A 19,353-nucleotide genomic window follows, 5' to 3' on the forward strand; every position below is an offset into this window, starting at 1 on the left:
CTGTACAACCAGCTGTCCACTGGGCTGGTGGGGTTGGGCCTGACCTACGCCCTCATGGTGAGACCTGAAAGAAGAGCGCTATTCTGTTTTTACTCTTCTCCACTCACTCTGTTTTACTCCATACTACTCTACTCTCATCAATGTTACGCTGCTCTGCTTTACTCTACTGATACTGTACTCTACTGATACTGTACTCTACTGATACTGTACTCTACTAATACTGTACTCTACTGATACTGTACTCTACTGATACTGTACTCTACTAATACTGTACTCTACTAATACTGTACTCTACTGATACTTTACTCTACTGTCCTCCTTTTGGCTCTGCTCTGGTGGCTCCCTCTCTCTCTTCTAGGTGTCTAATTACATGAACTGGATGGTGCGTAACCTGGCAGACATGGAGGTGCAGCTGGGCTCCGTCAAGAGGATCAACAGCCTGCTGAGGACGGAACCAGAGAACTATGAGGGGCTGCTGGGTCAGTACTGGAACCCAGGACTGGAACCACTCAGAGCACTACCTCAGAGCACTACCTCAGAATACAGAGCACTACCTCAGAGCACTACCTCAGAGCACTACCTCAGAGCACTACCTCAGAGCACTACCTCAGAGCATTACCTCAGAGCACTACCTCAGAATACAGAGCACTACATCAGAGCACTACATCAGAGCACTACCTCAGAGCACTACCTCAGAGCACTACCTCAGAGCACTACCTCAGAATACAGAGCACTACATCAGAGCACTACCTCAGAGCACTACCTCAGAGCACTACCTCAGAATACAGAGCACTACCTCAGAGCACTACCTCAGAATATTAACATACAGAATACTAACTCAGAGCACTACCTCAGAATATTAGTTACCCCCTTTCAACTCTTCTCCAACCCCTGCATGCCCCCCCCCCCCCCCCAAGGTGCGGCCCAGGTGCCTGAGGGCTGGCCCCAGCACGGGGAGATCCAGATCCAGAATGTGAGCGTCCGCTACGATGCCACTCTGAAACCTGTCCTAAAGCAGGTCAACGCTCACATCAGCCCCGGACAGAAGGTGTGGTGCGATCACACACATTCACACACGCACAATCACACTCGCACACCACACACACAGTTTATTCAGTAGAATCTGGACTTCAGCAGTATGTATGGTGGGGATGTTCATTTTGAAAAAAACATTGGACCAATAACCGACGCTCGTTATCAACCATTAACCGTTTACTAGAAGCAAATCATGTTTTGCATTTTAAAAGGCATTGATTACTTAATATTGAAATTTAAACACCACCGTATTTGTTGGTTTTGAATTCACCTCTTTAAAATTTAAATATGAATTTATTTCAATGTAAAAAAAAAATTCTGATACAAAAATTTAAGGTTTGGAAATTCTGGTTGCTCAAATTTGAACAGTAGAATTCAGATCCCAAAAATTCACCCCGCAAAAATTTAAGCTTCAGTCATTCTAATAGAACAACATTCAGGCTGCTCAAATTAGAGTGGTGAATTCAGATCCCAAAAATTCTCCCCCCAAAAATTTAAGCTTCAGTCATTCTAATAGAACAACATTCAGGCTGCTCAAATTAGAGTGGTGAATTCAGATCCCATAAATTTGAACCGAAAATATTTGCAACATCCGGGTTACCAAGGATAGGTAAGGCAATCGCCATTGTTGTTAAATTGGCAACACTGTTTAAAGATAGTATTAACCGGTAAACATTCGTATTGTCGGTTAACGATTACACGGTTAGCTATGGGCATCCCTAATGTATGGTGGTGGTGATGATGATGATGATGATGATGATGATGATGATGAAGAAGACAGACAGGAATGAGACAGTCTCACAGAGATCTCCTGTCTCCAGGTTGGAATCTGTGGCAGAACCGGCAGTGGAAAATCCTCCTTCTCTCTGGCCTTCTTCCGAATGGTCGACACCTTCGAGGGTAAACACACGTACCTGTTACCTCCCTGTATTGAAACACTTTTCAAAAGTTAAAGAAGAAGAAGAAGAAAGTTGAGGAATAAAGTATTTCCTAAATGAATTTGGATTCTTCAACAACTAGGTTGTTTAGTAAATGTGGCATTGCTGTAGCTGTTCATTGCGGTTGTGTGTGAACAGGAAGTATTGTGATTGGTTGTGTGTGAACAGGAAGTATTGTGATTGGTTGTGTGTGAACAGGACGTATTGTGATTGGTTGTGTGTGAACAGGACGTATTGTGATTGGTTGTGTGTGAACAGGACGTATTGTGATTGGTTGTGTGTGAACAGGAAGTATTGTGATTGGTTGTGTGTGAACAGGACGTATTGTGATTGGTTGTGTGTGAACAGGACGTATTGTGATTGGTTGTGTGTGAACAGGACGTATTGTGATTGGTTGTGTGTGAACAGGACGTATTGTGATTGACGACATCGACATCGCCAAGCTGCCCCTGCACACCCTGAGGTCTCGCTTCTCCATCATCCTCCAGGACCCCATCCTGTTCAGCGGAACCATCCGGTAAGGCCCACATTTAGAACCATCCGGTAAGGCCCACATTTAGAACCATCCGGTAAGGCCCTCATTTAGAACCATCCGTTAAGGCCCACATTTAGAACCATCCGGTAAGGCCCTCATTTAGAACCATCCGGTAAGGCCCACATTTAGAACCATCCGGTAAGGCCCACATTTAGAACCATCCGGTAAGGCCCTCATTTAGAACCATCCGTTAAGGCCCACATTTAGAACCATCCGGTAAGGCCCTCATTTAGAACCATCCGTTAAGGCCCACATTTAGAACCATCCGGTAAGGCCCACATTTAGAACCATCCGGTAAGGCCCTCATTTAGAACCATCTGTTAAGGCCCACATTTAGAACCATCCGGTAAGGCCCACATTTAGAACCATCCGGTAAGGCCCTCATTTAGAACCATCCGGTAAGGCCCACATTTAGAACCATCCGGTAAGGCCCACATTTAGAACCATCCGGTAAGGCCCACATTTAGACCTGTAGGGAAACTAGAACAGGGGTTCTCAAATGTTTTGGGGCCAGGGACCCCTTACAGGGGTGAACATTTTCCAAGGACCCCCCATAATCGTAACACCCATTCAGCATACCCTCTATACTCTTAAATTGACACAATATGCTTGTTTTATTGGAGTAAATGGTCCCCATCTGTAGACTATTATATATTTTTTCAGTTTTTAATGATACCACACAATTTTACAATTTTATAATTGATGGCAAATTATTTCACGGACCCCCTGGCTATGGTTTGCGGACGCCACTCTGAGAACCAATGAACTAAAATACAATTTTACAACTATACAGATTAACAAACTGCATTTGAGACTGAGTCAGAGTACACAGAATGAGGTGACTATTCTGAGGAGAGGTGTGTGGTATGGGCTTTGGGGGCAGCAGTGAGGTCAGGCACAATCTGACCTAGACCTAGCAACAACACCTGGTTGAATGGCTTCTGCTCATTTAATCCCTATAAAGGAGAGATTAATATCCCTGAGATAGGGTGACATGTTTACTATTCAGTCACAGCCATAAACAGCAGCTGTTCAAATTCCATTAAAAGTAAATAGCTAATCACGTCTGCTTCATGTGATGTTGTGGGGCATTCAGAGACACTGTGTTTCTGCTCTGCTCCTGTTGTGTTGTGTTGCTGCTGTGTTTCTGTTGTGTTCTGCTGTGTTTCTGTTGTGTTTCTGTTGTGTTCTGCTGTGTTTCTGTTGTGTTTCTGTTGTGTTTTTGCTGTGTTTCTGCTGTGTTTCTGCTGTGTTTCTGCTGTGCTCCTGTTGGGGCGTAACAGTGCAGCTCATGGCCAGAGGTTCCAGCTCGTCCGAGGGGCCTAGCCTCTTGGTGAATATTAGGCATGAATCAAATACTGAGAAAGCTAAACATGACCCCCAGCATCAGTGTCAACAACACGGATCATGCTGAGATGGAATGGCACGATTCCGTTTTCATGCCAGCTCAGTTTACAGTCCCGCTATAATGAAGAGAAAACCCACCCCAATCTCACTGGGATTATATTTGATGAACAATGAGACACATGGACACTGGCACTAAATTGTCTCACACATTCTGCCATGTGCAGAGTTGATACCTGTGTTTTGAGGGACAATTCCCTGTGAAAGACAAGTGGCAGGGAGATGGCAGAACCCTTCACTGGATCCACTCAACTCTAGTGGGTTATTTTAGGAAGGATTTTGTTTTGTTTTACACACACAAAGACAAAAGCATTCTACTGTTACCTGACGAGTTGATGATATTTAAAGCAATAAAAGGGATATAAAATGACTGATTCATGAAAAATAGGAAGATAAAATAAAGACATGTTATAAGATACTAAATATGTTAGTATGTTAACATTGCGTGTGTGTGTGTTCATGTGTGTGTGTGTCAGATTTAACCTGGACCCGGAGAAAAAGGCGACAGATCAGATGCTGTGGGAAGCGCTGGAGATCGCTCAACTTAAACCTGTGGTCAAAACCTTACCAGGAGGGCTGGGTAGGTTTGTGTGTGTATGTGTGTTCCTGTATAAACAAACAACTGTGGAAAATTTGAACATTGATAGGAAATTTCACAGAGACTTAACACCAGTGTGTGCAGAGCCAACAACACATTTCACCTTTAGCTCAAGTGCTATTTACACTTATCATTTCAATTCACATTCCCTGTACACGCGCAGGTTCCTTATCAGACCCAGACACAGTCTGATGCCATGGTACATGAACCGTACAATCAACTACTTCTTAGAACTTGTGGTTTTCGCTGCTTATTCTCAGGTCTTGTGATCCAGCAGATCAACACATCTTATTCTGACCTGAGATGTAGATGTACCGCTTCTCTGTAATACTTCCCTCCACTTCATGTCAGTGCACTAAATCAGCAGATTTGTGTAGCGAGGACTCTGGGCTGACTTCACATTAACCCTGCTGGTTAACGAAGGAGGAAGTGATTGGCCTCAGGGACTCTTTCATTCAGTCCTGTTCCTCCATCCATCCATTCTCTCTCTCGCTCTCTGCAACTCCTGCCATGTCTTATGAAACAGGAATCATGTTTTGTTATAGTGAGCCCTGACCAGTCACTTCACTTTGCTGTAATGAAATAACCTAGAGCTGATTATAACACATCACTGACCTCTCAGGACTTTACTCTGCGCTTTCATGATCTCTCAAGCGTGTGTAAGGGAGTGTATGGGTGAATGATTGAGTGTGTGTGTGTGTGTGTGAGGGTTGAGTGAGATTGTGTGTGTTTGTGAAAGAGAAACACCGGTGTGTGTGTGTGTGTGTGTGTGTGTGCGTGCAAGCTAGCTTCCATTTGGACACTGTGATGAAGACATATACAGGCAGCTTATCTCCAGCACACATTCGATGTTGCTATTCCACTCCAGATACCAAACAATAACTTAGTGGTGGACAATTGAGAAACTAGTCTTGGTTAGTAAATCTTTTCTCATAGGGAAACAAATTGAAGGAAAGGGGATATTGTAAATGCGTTCAAAATGATCTAGCAACCTCACTCAGAAGACCAGCATATGTGCCTGTAGCTAAACACTGAGGGTGACCAAGCGACATGGGGCATCTTGACTGCAAGCTCTCTATCCACATACTAGTTGTGACTGTAAGACTGTAGTAGCTCACTAACCTGAAGCTCAGCTTAGTGGACACAGCCACATTAGCGAGATGACATCCCATCTTTGACTGAGCCGGAAATACCAAAGTTCACGTCCGCTCATCTCACGTCAGTGTCTCCTGTCCCTGCCCCAGTGGCGCCCCCTGCTGCTCGCCATGGCAACTGGTCTATCAACGCGGTTGCGGATTTCCCTGGCAAAGCCATTAATAGTGCTGTTGGTATCTGCACTGTGTACCACTCGTCCCAACATTGTTGTGGGTTTCATCTGTGTTTCAGATGCCATGGTGACGGAGGGAGGAGAGAACTTCAGTCAGGGCCAGAGGCAGCTGTTCTGTCTCGCCCGGGCCTTCGTCAGGAAGAGCAGCATCCTCATCATGGACGAGGCCACCGCCTCCATCGACATGGCAACAGTGAGGCTGAATGGGGCTCCTTTACAACATCACCCTGAGTCTGTAGTGTGTATGACTGCTTCTTACATAACCTCCACCTCTGCTCTCCTCCTCTGCTCTCTCCCTCCCCCTCTGCTCTCTTCCTCCTCTGCTCTCTCCCTCCCCCTCTGCTCTCTCCCTCCGTCCTCTGCTCTCCCCCTCCCCTCTGCTCTCTCTCTCCCTCCTCTGCTCTCTCCCTCCCTCCTTTGCTCTCTCCCTCTCCTCTGCTCTCTCCCTCCCCTCTGCTCTCTCCCTCCCCTCTGCTCTCCCCCTCCCCCTCTGCTCTCTCCCTCCTCCTCTGCTCTCTCCCTCCCTCCTCTGCTCTCTCCCTCCCTCCTCTGCTCTCTCCCTCCTCCTCTGCTCTCTCCCTCTCCCTCTGCTCTCCCCCTCTGCTCTCTCCCTCCTCCAGGAGAGCATCCTGCAGAAGGTGGTGATGACTGCCTTTGCTGATCGGACAGTGGTTATCATAGCAGTAGGTATCTCTGCTGGTATCTCCCAGGACCACTCTCTGTCTCTCTGGTGTTCTGTCAAGTTACTGCAGGAGTACTCTGGCCTTCATCTGGTTTCAAACATTGCTAGAATGATCTAATGAGATGTGAGGCAGACACATAGATCTAGAGTGTGTAGAACCGTATGAATTTGTACTGGAGAACATGGATGTTGAGTTCTCAGATGTTAAGAGCAGGTAGGGTGTAGCCTCGCCCCAATCCATCATGGCCGACTTCCTTTATCCTCTAGATTTCTGTCAGGATGCAGCATTTGAGAATTGAGGCAGGGACTTTGTTACATTACACCCAGACCGCTGATGTTTGTACCCCTACGCCGCCCTACAGCACCGTGTTCACACCATCCTGAATGCAGACGTGGTGATCGTGATGAAGAGAGGGGTCATCCTGGAGCACGACACGCCCCAGGGCCTTCTGGGAAGGGAGGACAGCGTCTTCGCCTCCTTTGTGCACGCCGACAAGTAACGGCGCAGGAAGAGACATGAACGAGGATATTCAAAGTGCTATTGTAACGGACTATATTATTCTTTTATTTTTCTTATATCATGTATTATATTTGTACATACATTTAATAAAACATGACAAGTATTTGTTAATAAAACACTTAAATATTCATTGGATTTCATTTTTTATTTTAGTCTGGTAACTTAACTCCAGTCCCATGCTTGGTGTTCAGGGTCACTGTATTGAGAGGGTACAGCCAACAGGCTTTACATCAGTACTATAAAGGCATCCAGTGGCAGAGATGGCAGAAGTACACACATCCTTCACTTAAGTAGAAGTACTGCCACATACCTGATACCTGGTACACTATCAACCAGTCTTTCCAGAAAACAAGCAGCTCTCGTGTGGTAATACCCCTCCTCCATTCTCGTAGTGACAAAGGGAGAACAGAGCGCGTGTAAAGCGACAGTCTCCGCATCAGCTCAGTTACCTGTGTGACAACACTCGCGCTTTTCAAATCTTCATTCCCATCAAATCCCATTTTTACTACATAATCGTATTACCAAACTCCTGACTCGGGATAATTCCCTTTTATTTTCAACCAAGGGAAACAGCGGTTAAACTGTGCGTCAACTGCGATAGAATGGCGACAAATCTATCGGGTTGCAAAGATGACTGACAGCCGCAGCTGAGGTACTCAATGTGGAATATTCTCATGGGACCGCAGCGGTTCAAACCGTTAGCCTGATACGAGGCCAGGCCATGGGAGAAGCGCTGGCTACATAAGTCCGCAAATATGACAACACAAGTGTCACTCGGATGAGAAGTTGTCACGGGCAAGAGCCCTTTCAGAAGACGCAAGGAAGGAGAGGGGGAATCCTTTGTTACAGCAGGACAAACAGAGCAAGCTGCGAAGTCAGTGGTAAGTGGCTGTAGGTAATGGGACCAATATGTTGTCCAGAAAAGGACTTATCCCAGAAGATTACCTGCGGACACGGCTGGCCGAGGATGTCCTGCAGCCGTGCAAGTTCAAGCCAAAACAGAGAAAAGCTCGGTTCGTCGCCAAGAACGGGACCTGCAATGTTGCCCACACCAACATTCGAGAACAGGGGCGATTTCTACAGGACGTTTTTACCACTTTAGTTGATCTCAAATGGCTTCACACACTAATTATTTTCACAATGTCGTTCCTGTGCAGTTGGCTTCTGTTCGGGATGGTATGGTGGCTCATAGCCTTTGCTCACGGGGACCTTGATGAGCAAAGTGACGACTTTGTCCCGTGCGTAACCGACATACACTCCTTTTCATCTGCGTTCTTGTTCTCTATAGAAGTCCAAGTGACTATCGGTTTCGGGGGTCGCATGGTCACGGAGGAATGCTTGTCCGCTATATTTGTACTGATCGTTCAGAACATCGTGGGTTTGCTCATAAACGCCATAATGCTTGGCTGTATTTTTATGAAAACGGCTCAAGCCAACCGGCGGGCAGAGACGTTGATTTTCAGCAAGCACGCTGTCGTCTCCGTCCGCAACAACAAGCTGTGCTTCATGATCAGGCTGGGAGACCTTCGGAAGAGTATGATTATCAGCGCCACCGTGCGGATGCAGGTGGTAAGGCGGAGCACTACCCAGGAGGGCGAAGTTATTCCCCTCGACCAGATAGACATCCAAATGGACAACCCCGTGGGCACCAACGGCATCTTCCTGGTCTCCCCTCTAATCATATGTCACGTCATTGACAAGCACAGCCCGCTATACGAGTTATCGGCGGAGGACTTGCAGCACGAGGACATTGAGGTTATCGTGGTCTTGGAGGGGGTCGTTGAGACCACCGGGATAACCACCCAGGCCAGGACGTCATACCTGTCCGAAGAGATACTGTGGGGGCAGCGTTTCGTCGCCACAATAAGCGAGGAGGAAGGCATGTACGCAGTGGATTACTCCAAGTTCGGTAACACTGCGAAAGTACTTACCCCGTTCTGTAGCGCTAAGAAACTAGAGGAAGGCGGAGGTATGACGCGGTTCAAACTGCAGGAGAGCGCCACCCCGCGGGCGTCCGTGAGAAGGCGCGTCTCTCAGAGAGTCAAGCAGTCTAGCCTTACCACAAAGGCACTTTTTTAAATAATGGAATTGATGCATGTCATCATGTTTGCCAACGAAAAGCATTTTGTACGAATTAGAAAGATAATTACTTTTATCTACACAGACTGAAATAAAAATCAAATATTTCCTAGCCAAGTCTAGCAGTGTGCCTCATCTACACTGGTAAGTTGCTGCTCCATCTGAAACTCGGGTGTGTGAATCAGTTCTTCTTGCATGTGGCCTTGAAACAGCCTTTCACCAGTGAATGACTTGTGGCAGAGGTCCTGATGGAGAGAGAGGGTGGACTCCACAGCACTGCAGCACCAGTCCTCAGGGGCCCAGGACATTCATTAGGTTACTTTTAATGTACTTAGAACTTATGATGCTGTCCTGAGTGGGAGCAGATATACTGTATGTGTGTGTGTGAATCTACATGGTAACCCTTGGTTACTGAGTGCTGTGTTGGACTCAATAAACTGAGAATGCCTGTTGTAAAGAAGCCAATGTTTTCAGTGAAATCTTCTGTGTGTCTTGGCAGAGGACAGAAAACCAAGTCCTCGTGATCAGAATGAAACACTGTAGTTACATTCATTTAATTAGATAAATATATTCCAAACACTAACAGTTTGCAATATATTTGGTACATTAAACAACCTGAGACGGGTGGCATTTATGTCTTTTATTAGATTATAATCTGCAGAGTTTAAAATATTAAATTGCTTTTAACTTAGTTAATAATTAAAATACATAAAATGAAAGCCAGAACTGAAGAACCCTGCAAACAAAAACAAAAAAATAAATAAAATCAAACTGGAGGATTATAAACCCTCCTGGCAGAGATGCCTGACTGAGGGAACCTGCTGCTGGTTCCTTTACAGTGAAGTTCAAGCAGACTGGTTTTCTATACATGTGTAAGGATGCCATTATTATTTTTCCATGAACTAGTTTCTCTTTGATCATAAAAAAAAGCTAAATTTAAAGGGGAAAAAGAGAGAACACGGTTTCCCTCCGATCAGAGTGTTGAGACTGAGGGATTACATGACGTGAGAGCAGACCACCCCCAACCCACCCCCCCTCCCCATACACACACCTTCCTCCACCCCCCCTCCCCATACACACACCTTCCTCCACCCCCCCTCCCCATACACACACCTTCCTCCACCCCCCCTCCCCATACACACACCTTCCTCCACCCCCCCTCCCCATACACACACCTTCCTCCACCCCCCCTCCCCATACACACACCTTCCTCCACCCCCCCTCCCCATACACACACCTTCCTCCACCCCCCCTCCCCATACCCACACCTTCCTCCACCCCCCCTCCCCACACCCACACCTTCCTCCACCCCCCACCCCTGGGTCTGCAGACATTGCCAATGTCTTTGTCCTTCTCCTGTGCTGCTGGAGGGGGTGGAGTGGGCCCCCCCCACGTCAAGCTCCAGTCTGTCTCAGAGTAGCGGGTCTGGTCAGATTAAATATCTAATATACAATCTTTATATCTTCTTTGCCTCCCCGTTTCTGTGGCTGCAACCCCACACTATGTCTATACTGCCCCCTATATGTGGATTGGGACATACCAGGTGATCGTGTGACTAGTTATACAAGAATGACAACAGTAATATGGAGGTTTAAAGGACTGAGGGGCAGTATTGTGGAGAGAGAGAAAATGAGAGCGAGTATTTCTCCCTGGCAGCAGTGACATGTTTTCCTCAGTTCCTGAGTAGGAAGCGTTTTAAATCATCCCCAGATAAACAACCCAAACAGTGATTGGCTGGTATCACCCCACCAGGCAGTAACATGGCTTCCTACTGGCCAGCGTAGTGACCATCCACCTGCGGCCCGCCCACCTGTACAGGAGAGCAAAGAGCCCATAGGATAAAAGAGATGCCTTTTCTCCACACATTAACAACACTGTACAATAGTATGTTGAAGCAAAGCAGATCCCTGGTGCCGTCTGCCAGGTAGGCCAGAGGGAGGGGGAGAGGCCAGAACACAAACACTGTCCCCAACGAGGAAGGGGGGAAGAAAACAAAACAATAAAACGTTTATTTTATTTTATAAAAAAATAAAACAAAATGAATATTAAAATAAAACATAAACATCGTTTGTTCCTAATTTAAATTGCAGAGAAGGTGGGAGGGATTTGCCCCTGTGAGGAACGCTCACGCCAATTCCTGCTGGCGTAACAAACCCCTCCCGCTACCCCCGCTACCCCCCCCCAACCCATGCCCACCCCCCGAAACCCACCCCCCCCTTCCTTTCGGCTGGTTGGTTGGTGTCATGGTAGCGAAATATAAGGGTAGTAGAAGGTCTGTAAGTCCTGCTGCCGCTGTGGGCTGAGGAAGGGGGGGCAGGCCGCTGATCCTCCATCTCATCTCCCATCTTCTCCAGTCATGGTTCCTCATGTCCCGCCCTGCTCATCTCTCCGTCACATGGTTCTGTGGGGAAGGGGACGGGGACGAGGTGGGGCTGGAGGGGGCCGGGGGCGGGGGCGGGGCGGGGGCGCACAGGACCTCAGACAGGTCGTCCATGATACAGGTCTCCTTGGGGTCCACCAGGTTGAATTCCCGTACGAAAACGATGAAATGTGCATACAGAGTGTTCAAGTGGCCCTGGAGATCCAGAGCTACCGTCTCCTTAAAGTGCGCCCAGTAAAGATGAGCCAGCACGTGGAACAGGAACCTGCAGATCTTCTTTATCAAAGAATCAAATGAGTTGGGGAACTCTTTGCCTGCATGAACAGAAGATGAAAGAGGAGGAAGAAAGGAGGGGTTACTAATCACATTGTATGCCTAAGAAGAGTGAGTCTTTCAAGTGAAACATACCTCAACATGCTTCTATAGATTTTTTGTCTTGCTGAGAAATAAGTTTCTTTCCTTTACCGAGATGGGAAATAGCATTCCAGAATGACTAATTGAATGATGTCTTGGTATTGGGTTTGAAGCTAAATCCTGTATACCCACAGAACTAGTGTTTTGGCTAAACTTGAACACAGGCGCTAGAGGTCAGTAGCAGCTGCTGCACAGCATCCATCCATCCAGATGACTGCAGTAACGCAGCCAAGCCACATAGAGGCGCTGCAGGCCTGAGGAAAACAGCAAACTCACCGTATTTTGTGGGAAAGATGTCCTCATCTGTAACCAGTTTCTGCACTAGACTCATGACGAAGTCCACATACTGCGGCGCTGTGCATTTGGTCTTCTTCCCCTTCTCGTCATACCAGTAGTATATTCTAGAAGGAGAGAGAGCACGTTGGTTCTACTGTTGCCATCTACATGTGACAGGGACAATGTGAGCCTTTGTTTCATGATGTAATGACTTAATACACAAGATACAGGGAGTGATGATACTTCACAATGTTCACCTGGCTTCCACAGAAAATACAGTGAATGTGAAAGGTGGGTTCTGAGATGGAAAGGTGGGTTCTGAGATGGAAAGGTGGGTTCTGAGATGACGTGAGCTAAGTTCCTCACTGCAAGACACCTTCCAGGTAAGTACAGTACCGTTACTGTATGTGTTCAGGTAAGTCGTTTAAGTCACGTTGTTGACAGTGAGGATATGAAGACACACTACAACATTACGCCACAACAGCCCCAGTGTTTCCTCATCGCAGACAGACCCTGACTTCTGATACTAGACTGATGAATGACTGACATTCCTGGATGGGGACTTCCACTTCCATCTCCTCCTAACATAGATATGTTTACATACCCCCCCACCCCCCCTCCCCAAGCCTTCCTTCCCTGGGCCTTTCATGTGCTGATTGGCCATTGCTTCTTGCAGTCTGGGAGAAATGTGACACTGATCTCCTGGTCGCCATCATGGCCAAACATTTCCGGAGGGGTGACCCACTTAAGACACGCTGTGTAACTGAAAGCCGCCCTGCAGGGCTAGCAGCAGGCTATCTCAGTTAGCAAGGTCAAACAGCATGCCACCAAACAATGCTCGATATGCAGGGTCAAGCAGTGCTGGGCTAAGCTATGCTGGGCTACGCTATGCTAGCAGGACGGCTAAAGATACACAAGAGAAGGTTAAGACCAAGGAAGCAGCCATTAGCTAATGAGGCTAGCTGGTTCTGAGAGCTGACAAGTTGAATAATCAGTGTGTGTGTGTGTGTGTGTGTGTGTGTGTGTGTGTGTGTGTGTGATGGGGGGGTAGTTGTCTGGTCGGCAAAGCATCAAATGAGCCAAGTTAAACAGATGACTGGACACCTTGTAGAGCCTGTGAGCCCGTGCCTGCCAGCACCCCCACCATACCATCACCAGCGAATCAGGTGTCTGAGCGGTTAGAGAATCGGGCTAGTAATCAGAAGGTTGCTGGTTCGATTCCCGGCACGCAAAAATGACATTGTGTCCTTGGGCAAGGCACTTCACCCTACTTGCCTTGGGGGGAATGTCCCTGTACTTACTGTCGCTCTGGATAAGAGCGTCTGCTAAATGAATAAATGTAAATGTAAGACTGCTTCCAACATCTCAACAGACATCTCAACATCTCAACCCCTCAACAGACATCTCAAAAACACAGAGCGTGCCTATAGGAGGAACCCAACTTGGAGAGGTGTGGGAGGGAGTAATGGTGCGAGGCCGACTGTGTTAGGAAGCATTCCTGGTTTGGGTCTGGTTAAGAGGTAGACATTACAAATCCTGTGGAATGTAGCATGTCTACATAACTGACCCTGCAGGAGAGACCCACTGACCACTAGACCAGGTCACTGATGAATAATCAACAATGCACAATGGAGACTGCGTGTGTGTGTGTGTGGGTTATGTGCAGGGCTGGGAGTGGAGCACTTACTAAACCAGAAAAACACAGCTATCCACCCTCTGGAAAACACTGAATAAAGGACTACTGAAACACGCATACACACCCACCCACCCGCATGGGCCCAGTTAAGCATGTGTACACACACACTCGCGCGCGCACACACACACACACACACGCGCACACAATGGGTTTAAATACAACCAAATGGACCCAGTCTCAAAGCTTATGGAAACTTTTCTGCCCAAAATAGGTTGTTTAACAGTGCCTGGGGCAGGGGGTACTGGAGCAGGGGGAGTATTGACGTAGTGACTGAGTCTCAGTTCAGCCCCTGGAGAGGGGAGGGGTAAGGGGGGAGGGGTTCAGCCGTCATGGCGACGCCACAGACCACAGCACTGTTGACTGCCACCTCCACACAGACACAGTCAGAAGACAAAGGTGTTCTTCCTGTGGCTAGCTAAGTGAGAGCATTACCTAGGCTGTTACATATTCATCCTCTCTGTTTAACCAGGTCACATCGAGGCGTACATCATCTTTTCCAAGGAGGCCCGTGCCTCGGAAAAACAAGTCTTGTAGCTCTGCCTGTCCCACGGTAGGTTGAGGTGACAACGAGCGGAAGAACCCAGAAGGAATGTTTAAAAGGTTTGTGACCTGAAGATAAACGTGTGTCAAATCTGAGTCACTTCAGACCCTCTATTGTTTGCCCTCTTTCCACTTTGTCACGTCAACGTGTGCGTGTGCATGTCTGTCTGCTCAGGACGCAGGTGTTGAAGGGTGTGTGTGTGTGTGTGTGTGTGCGCGTATGTGCTTCATGTCTGTCTGCTTAGGAGGCAAGTCTGGAAGGGTGTGTGTGTGTGTGAAGGTTTCATAAAGTGTGGCCCGTCAGGTTATGCCTGCCCCCAGTACACACAAGCAGAACCTCAAGGGCAGGCGCACCTGCCCTGACGGGGAAAACAGGTTAGGTAAACCCATCCAGGCAGGCACCTTCCTCCCTGCTCACATGGCCTGAATAGGCCTCCATGTTGAGGCTGTTTTCAGTAGCCTTTTACAACAGCTTGGGTTTGCGCTGGCTAACTCCAGACCAGACCAAACCAGACCAGACACACAGACACACACACAGCTGTCCTTGATGATCAAGGCCTGAGTGGAACAGCTTCCTTCCACAACACTATCTACCAAAGTCCCAGTTTGGGGGTGTTTAAGGGACTGCCTCTTCTTGTGTTTGAATCTAGAGGGTTAAACCATTCAAGTGTTCCAAGTTTTGTTCAAAGTACCGTGACCTTGGAACGTTCCACATCTCAAACACTAAGCTCAGCTACTGCTGTTGAAGAACGCTTGCAGCATTCTGAACATTCCCCAACTAGCATTAGCCTGGATTCTTCTTCACTTGAGGGCCGCTCCACTGCACACCACAGTTACGGAGGGAGTGAGCGTGCAAATAAACAAAAGCAAAGAGAGAAGAGGGAGATGAAGCCTCATGTCGGGCCAGTTGCTGCTATCAGCAGGTTTCTCTTGCTGCCTGCAAGAATCGTTGATGAATTAACCAATGAGATGCTGGACTGCTGATAAATAAACCAATGGGGTGTGCCGGAGCAGTGATTAATAAACAATGCGGACATCAGCGCAGGTGACTTACGTGCTGCAGGCAGTCATGGCTTGACAGGTGTCCCCAGTGCAGAACTCTGAGATGGTGCTATACTGCAGGTTTATAAGATTGAAGAAGGTGGTTGCTGGGGGAAAGGAGACGAACAGTCAGTACCCAGAAACTCCAGACAGTAGAATTCCATAATATTCAACATCTTGAATACTATACTAGGCTGTTTGACAGTCAATCAAGAGTTGAGTCTTGGTGGAGAACATGCTCCCTTCCGACAAACACGTTCACACATGAAGCGCACGGCAAGGTTCATTCCTTTCAGCTGTTTAAAAACAACCACTGATAAAACTAGAGCCGTTTGTATTGATAACACAAGCTAGATAAGTGTTAGATACAAGTTGATACAGGCAGGATTGTATAACGGCAGATTCCATGCCAAAAAATGCATTCACTGGCAAGAACTCTGCCCATCTGTTTTTACGTAAGACTGTTTTAACAGCTCCTGAAGGCGGAGCTCCAGTCTCCCCTAGACACCTGGCTGCAGGCGCCATTTCCCTTACAAGACCAGAGAGACTCAATAAACCTTAAAACCATACTGTTACTATGTTACACTGTTACTATGTTACACTGTTACTATGTTAAACTGTTACTATCTTACTATGTTACACTGTTACTATGTTACACTGTTACGCTGTTGTTACACTGTTACAATGTTAAACTGTTACTATCTTACTATGTTACACTGTTACTATGTTACATTGTTACTATGTTACACTGTTACACTGTTACACTGTTACACTGTTACACTGTTACACTGTTACACTGTTACTATATGATACTGACATCCCACTGTGATACTACACTACTACACAGTGTTTTGTTTGGTCAGGCTAGAAACTTTCTGCCACTAGGATTGAAAGTGAAGTACAATTTATTCGCTAGCTGCTTTGTAAAACTACTGCCAATTGAAGGTGTTACTCAATCCTTTCTAGCAGAGTGAATCATTATAGCCACCATCTCTTAGTTTGGTTCACTCACTGTTGCTGGCGAGCCATTCGTTGAGGTCGATCTCTCTGGGCAGGACCACCAGCTCTTTGAGGTCGAAGTCGACGACGCGTACTTTGGTGAACTCCAGCTCCAGGTACTGCTTCTTCTCCTCCGCTGGGGCCTTCTTCCCATTGGGCTTCGTCTTGGACTTCCTGCAGGAAACAGGAAGAGAAGGGACGGTGTTAGAGATACAGGAAACAGGAAGAGAAGGGCGGGGTTAGAGATACAGGAAACAGGAAGAGAAGGGCGGGGTTAGAGATACAGGGGGAGAGGAAGCACTGCTTAAATGAGAAGAACACAAAGAACACATGGACCCAAATCTTATACTTATACTATGGATTTGTTTGCCAAACTTGGCCCAGGCTACACACACAGTGACGTTTGTTGGTCTACCCGGCCGCAGGGTTAAAAAGGGTAATACGCGAATCCAGGTAGCTATAGAGGACCTGCTGTTCCAGTATGTGACCCCTGACCTGCTAAGGCCAGTCAGCACACAGACAGCCTGTCCTCCAGGTAGCTATAGAGGACCTGCTGTTCCAGTATGTGACCCCTGACCTGCTAAGGCCAGTCAGCACACAGACAGCCTGTCCTCCAGGTAACCTTGTCCTGCTACTTCTAGCATACTACTGTCACGTCACACCACCGTGACACTTCCAGGGCTCCTCCTCCCCCCACTTACAGAGCCTAGCATACTACTGTCACGTCACACCACCGTGACACTTCCAGGGCTCCTCCTCCCCCCACTTACAGAGCCTAGCATACTACTGTCACGTCACACCACCGTGACACTTCCAGGGCTCCTCCTCCCCCCACTTACAGAGCCTTTACTGATACACGCCGAAGGGGGGAGGGGGGTCAAAGGGCAAACAGGTTAATATTAACCAGTGAGGCGAGTTCTGACAGGAGCAGACGTGCCGAACACATGCTTGGCCTGGATCGTCTGGTCTGGTCTGTCTGTGCCTGCCTGTCTGTCTGTCTGTCTGCCTGTGGTCACTAAACAGAGGGCAGTTTAACCATTGTAGATCAAACTACCCCACAAGGCTTTAGTTCCCTATCCGGGAACAGATACATCCTGATTAGTATTCTCACAAGGGCCTGCTCCTCCTCTAACAGCTCCCTCATCTCTCTTACCCCCCTGCTCTTTCTCTTTCTCCATCTCCATTTCAGCTCTTCTCTTCTTCTTGGCCAGGCAACCAGGGATTGGGTTTGTTTAAGGACAGAGTTCGTTTGCTCCTTGAATCTACTGTGCCTTTTTTGACCCTTATTTCCGCCATCCCTCGCCTCCCTCCCTGCTCCACACCCCTCCTGTCTGAACACAATGTCCTCCGCACTCTGTGCTCTTGGCCCTCACCTTTCCCTTTCCTTCCCAAGCACACTTCCAGATCCTGGTTCCTGGAAGCCGCCTCTGAGCAGAACCAGGGGAAGCACAGCCGTGACTCTAATGAGGGGGGCGGGGGGAGGCATAATAAACACTAGGGCCTTTTTTTCTCCAGGAGCCAACACCCTGAACTGAGTCCTCCAGAGAGAGGGGCACACAAGCTGTCTTAGCCAGGCCAACCCCCCAAACAGGGAGGAAGGGGGGAGGTAGAGGGGGAGGGGACAGAAAGACAGTGAACAGAATGAAAAGAGTTGACTTAGGACCAGCAGATATCCATGGGAACTAATAAACACTTGTGGAAACATGACAGGACTATGGTGCGTTGAGGCTGCCGTGTTACAGCTAGCTGCTGCAGTGTTACAGCTAGCTGCAGTGTTACAGATAGCTGCAGTGTGTTACAGATAGCTGCTGTGTGTTACAGATAGCTGCAGTGTTACAGATAGCTGCAGTGTTACAGCTAGCTGCAGTGTTACAGCTAGCTGCAGTGTTACAGCTAGCTGCTGTTTTTGCATCGCCCGGCATGGGAGAGCAGCGAGGATGCGTGCGCGAGCAGAGCTGGAGAACACCCTGCAACACGGCCTTCTCAGTCCCACACAACTGTCAAAGCTTGCGGATCCCCGTAACACCTGATCGGGGGGAAACTGCCCTGTTTTCTCACTCTGGGTCTTCTGTAGCAGGATCAGGATCTTGTGACACAGCTGTTGTGTCCAGCTGGCAGGGCAATAAGGGGAGAGTGTGTGTGTGTGTGTGTGTGTGTGGGGGGGTTTAGTCACAGGGAGGGAGAGAAAGTGAGAGAGTGGTAGAAGAGTCGTGGCTGAAGAGAGTGAAAGGGACCCTGTAGGCGCTAACTGACAGACTGGCCTAGGCAGCTGGTGGGTCAGTCTGCTGGTGGCTCCAGAACTGACCTCCACATCACCCTACAGCAGAGACACAACACCACAAACCTCCACTACTCCTTACTTTGCCATTTTAGTCATTTATTTTATTTAATAACTTTAGAAACTGAATCCTGAAAGACAGCACTCATATGTGGTGGATTGACATTTCTGTGTGTTCAGTATGGCACGGAACCTGAAGTGTGTTTAGTTATTGATCAAAGCAGCGCTCAGCCCTGGACCGGCCCTGTGCATGTTCTGTCTTGTCCGGGCTTCTCTCAGGAATTCATGCAGCGACTTCAAAACCCCTCGACACCAAGGCTCTGAGTACACAGAGCGTTTCAACGCTCCGCTGGCTAGACAGGGCTGGACCAGGTCCCTTGGCTCTGGGTCTGTGTCATGGCTGACTTGGTCCTGGTGCCAGACAGGCTGCGCCCCTCCGGTCCAGGCCCAGAGACGTGGGCCTGATCCTGGCTGCTGACCCTCCCTGGCCTGGCAAGGAGGTGAACACTGCCTTTTATGGCAACGACGCTGCCAGAGAGAACTTCACCAAGAGCAAGCAGTGTGTGTGAGTGTCTGTGTGAGTGTGTTTAAGGGGAGGGTTGGCATAGAGG

The 19,353-nt window shown here is 48.0% G+C and overlaps 3 protein-coding genes across 6 annotated transcripts in view; 2 read left to right on the forward strand and 1 right to left on the reverse strand.

Moving 5' to 3' along the window:
* The window catches only part of abcc8 (ATP-binding cassette, sub-family C (CFTR/MRP), member 8), a 38,327-nt gene extending 31,213 nt beyond the window's left edge, over positions 1 to 7,114 (forward strand). The window contains 9 exon segments of the mRNA XM_067234038.1: positions 1 to 57; positions 359 to 479; positions 918 to 1,048; positions 1,857 to 1,935; positions 2,382 to 2,490; positions 4,389 to 4,492; positions 5,897 to 6,030; positions 6,458 to 6,520; positions 6,882 to 7,114. The exon segment at positions 1 to 57 is cut by the window's left edge and continues 57 nt beyond it. Of these exon segments, the coding sequence (XP_067090139.1) occupies positions 1 to 57; positions 359 to 479; positions 918 to 1,048; positions 1,857 to 1,935; positions 2,382 to 2,490; positions 4,389 to 4,492; positions 5,897 to 6,030; positions 6,458 to 6,520; positions 6,882 to 7,019 (936 nt within the window). The 3' untranslated portion in view covers positions 7,020 to 7,114.
* A 600-nt stretch (positions 7,115 to 7,714) lies between these two features.
* kcnj11 (potassium inwardly rectifying channel subfamily J member 11) lies at positions 7,715 to 9,578 on the forward strand. The gene has a single exon (XM_067234039.1). It carries the CDS (start codon positions 7,949 to 7,951, stop codon positions 9,116 to 9,118), a length of 1,170 nt encoding a protein of 389 aa, XP_067090140.1. The 5' UTR covers positions 7,715 to 7,948; the 3' UTR covers positions 9,119 to 9,578.
* Positions 9,579 to 11,336: 1,758 nt separating this feature from the next.
* Positions 11,337 to 19,353, reverse strand: part of mob2a (MOB kinase activator 2a) — a 45,211-nt gene continuing 37,194 nt past the window's right edge. For all 4 annotated transcript variants that reach the window (XM_067234668.1, XM_067234665.1, XM_067234667.1 and 1 more), the window contains exons 2-5: positions 16,478 to 16,638; positions 15,479 to 15,572; positions 12,189 to 12,313; positions 11,337 to 11,812 (exon numbers count right to left, since the gene is read on the reverse strand). In XM_067234668.1, coding sequence (XP_067090769.1) covers positions 11,499 to 11,812; positions 12,189 to 12,313; positions 15,479 to 15,572; positions 16,478 to 16,638 — 694 coding nt within the window. In that variant the 3' untranslated portion in view covers positions 11,337 to 11,498. The remainder of the gene's footprint in view (positions 11,813 to 12,188; positions 12,314 to 15,478; positions 15,573 to 16,477; positions 16,639 to 19,353) is intronic.

Source organism: Osmerus mordax, chromosome 4 (assembly GCF_038355195.1).
Source record: "Osmerus mordax isolate fOsmMor3 chromosome 4, fOsmMor3.pri, whole genome shotgun sequence".
Classification (NCBI taxonomy): Eukaryota; Metazoa; Chordata; class Actinopteri; order Osmeriformes; family Osmeridae; genus Osmerus; species Osmerus mordax.

Bases quoted from the DNA above. Each gene is read 5' to 3' on its own strand.
- kcnj11 (XM_067234039.1), top strand. From the start codon at position 7,949: ATGTTGTCCAGAAAAGGACTTATCCCAGAAGATTACCTGCGGACACGG.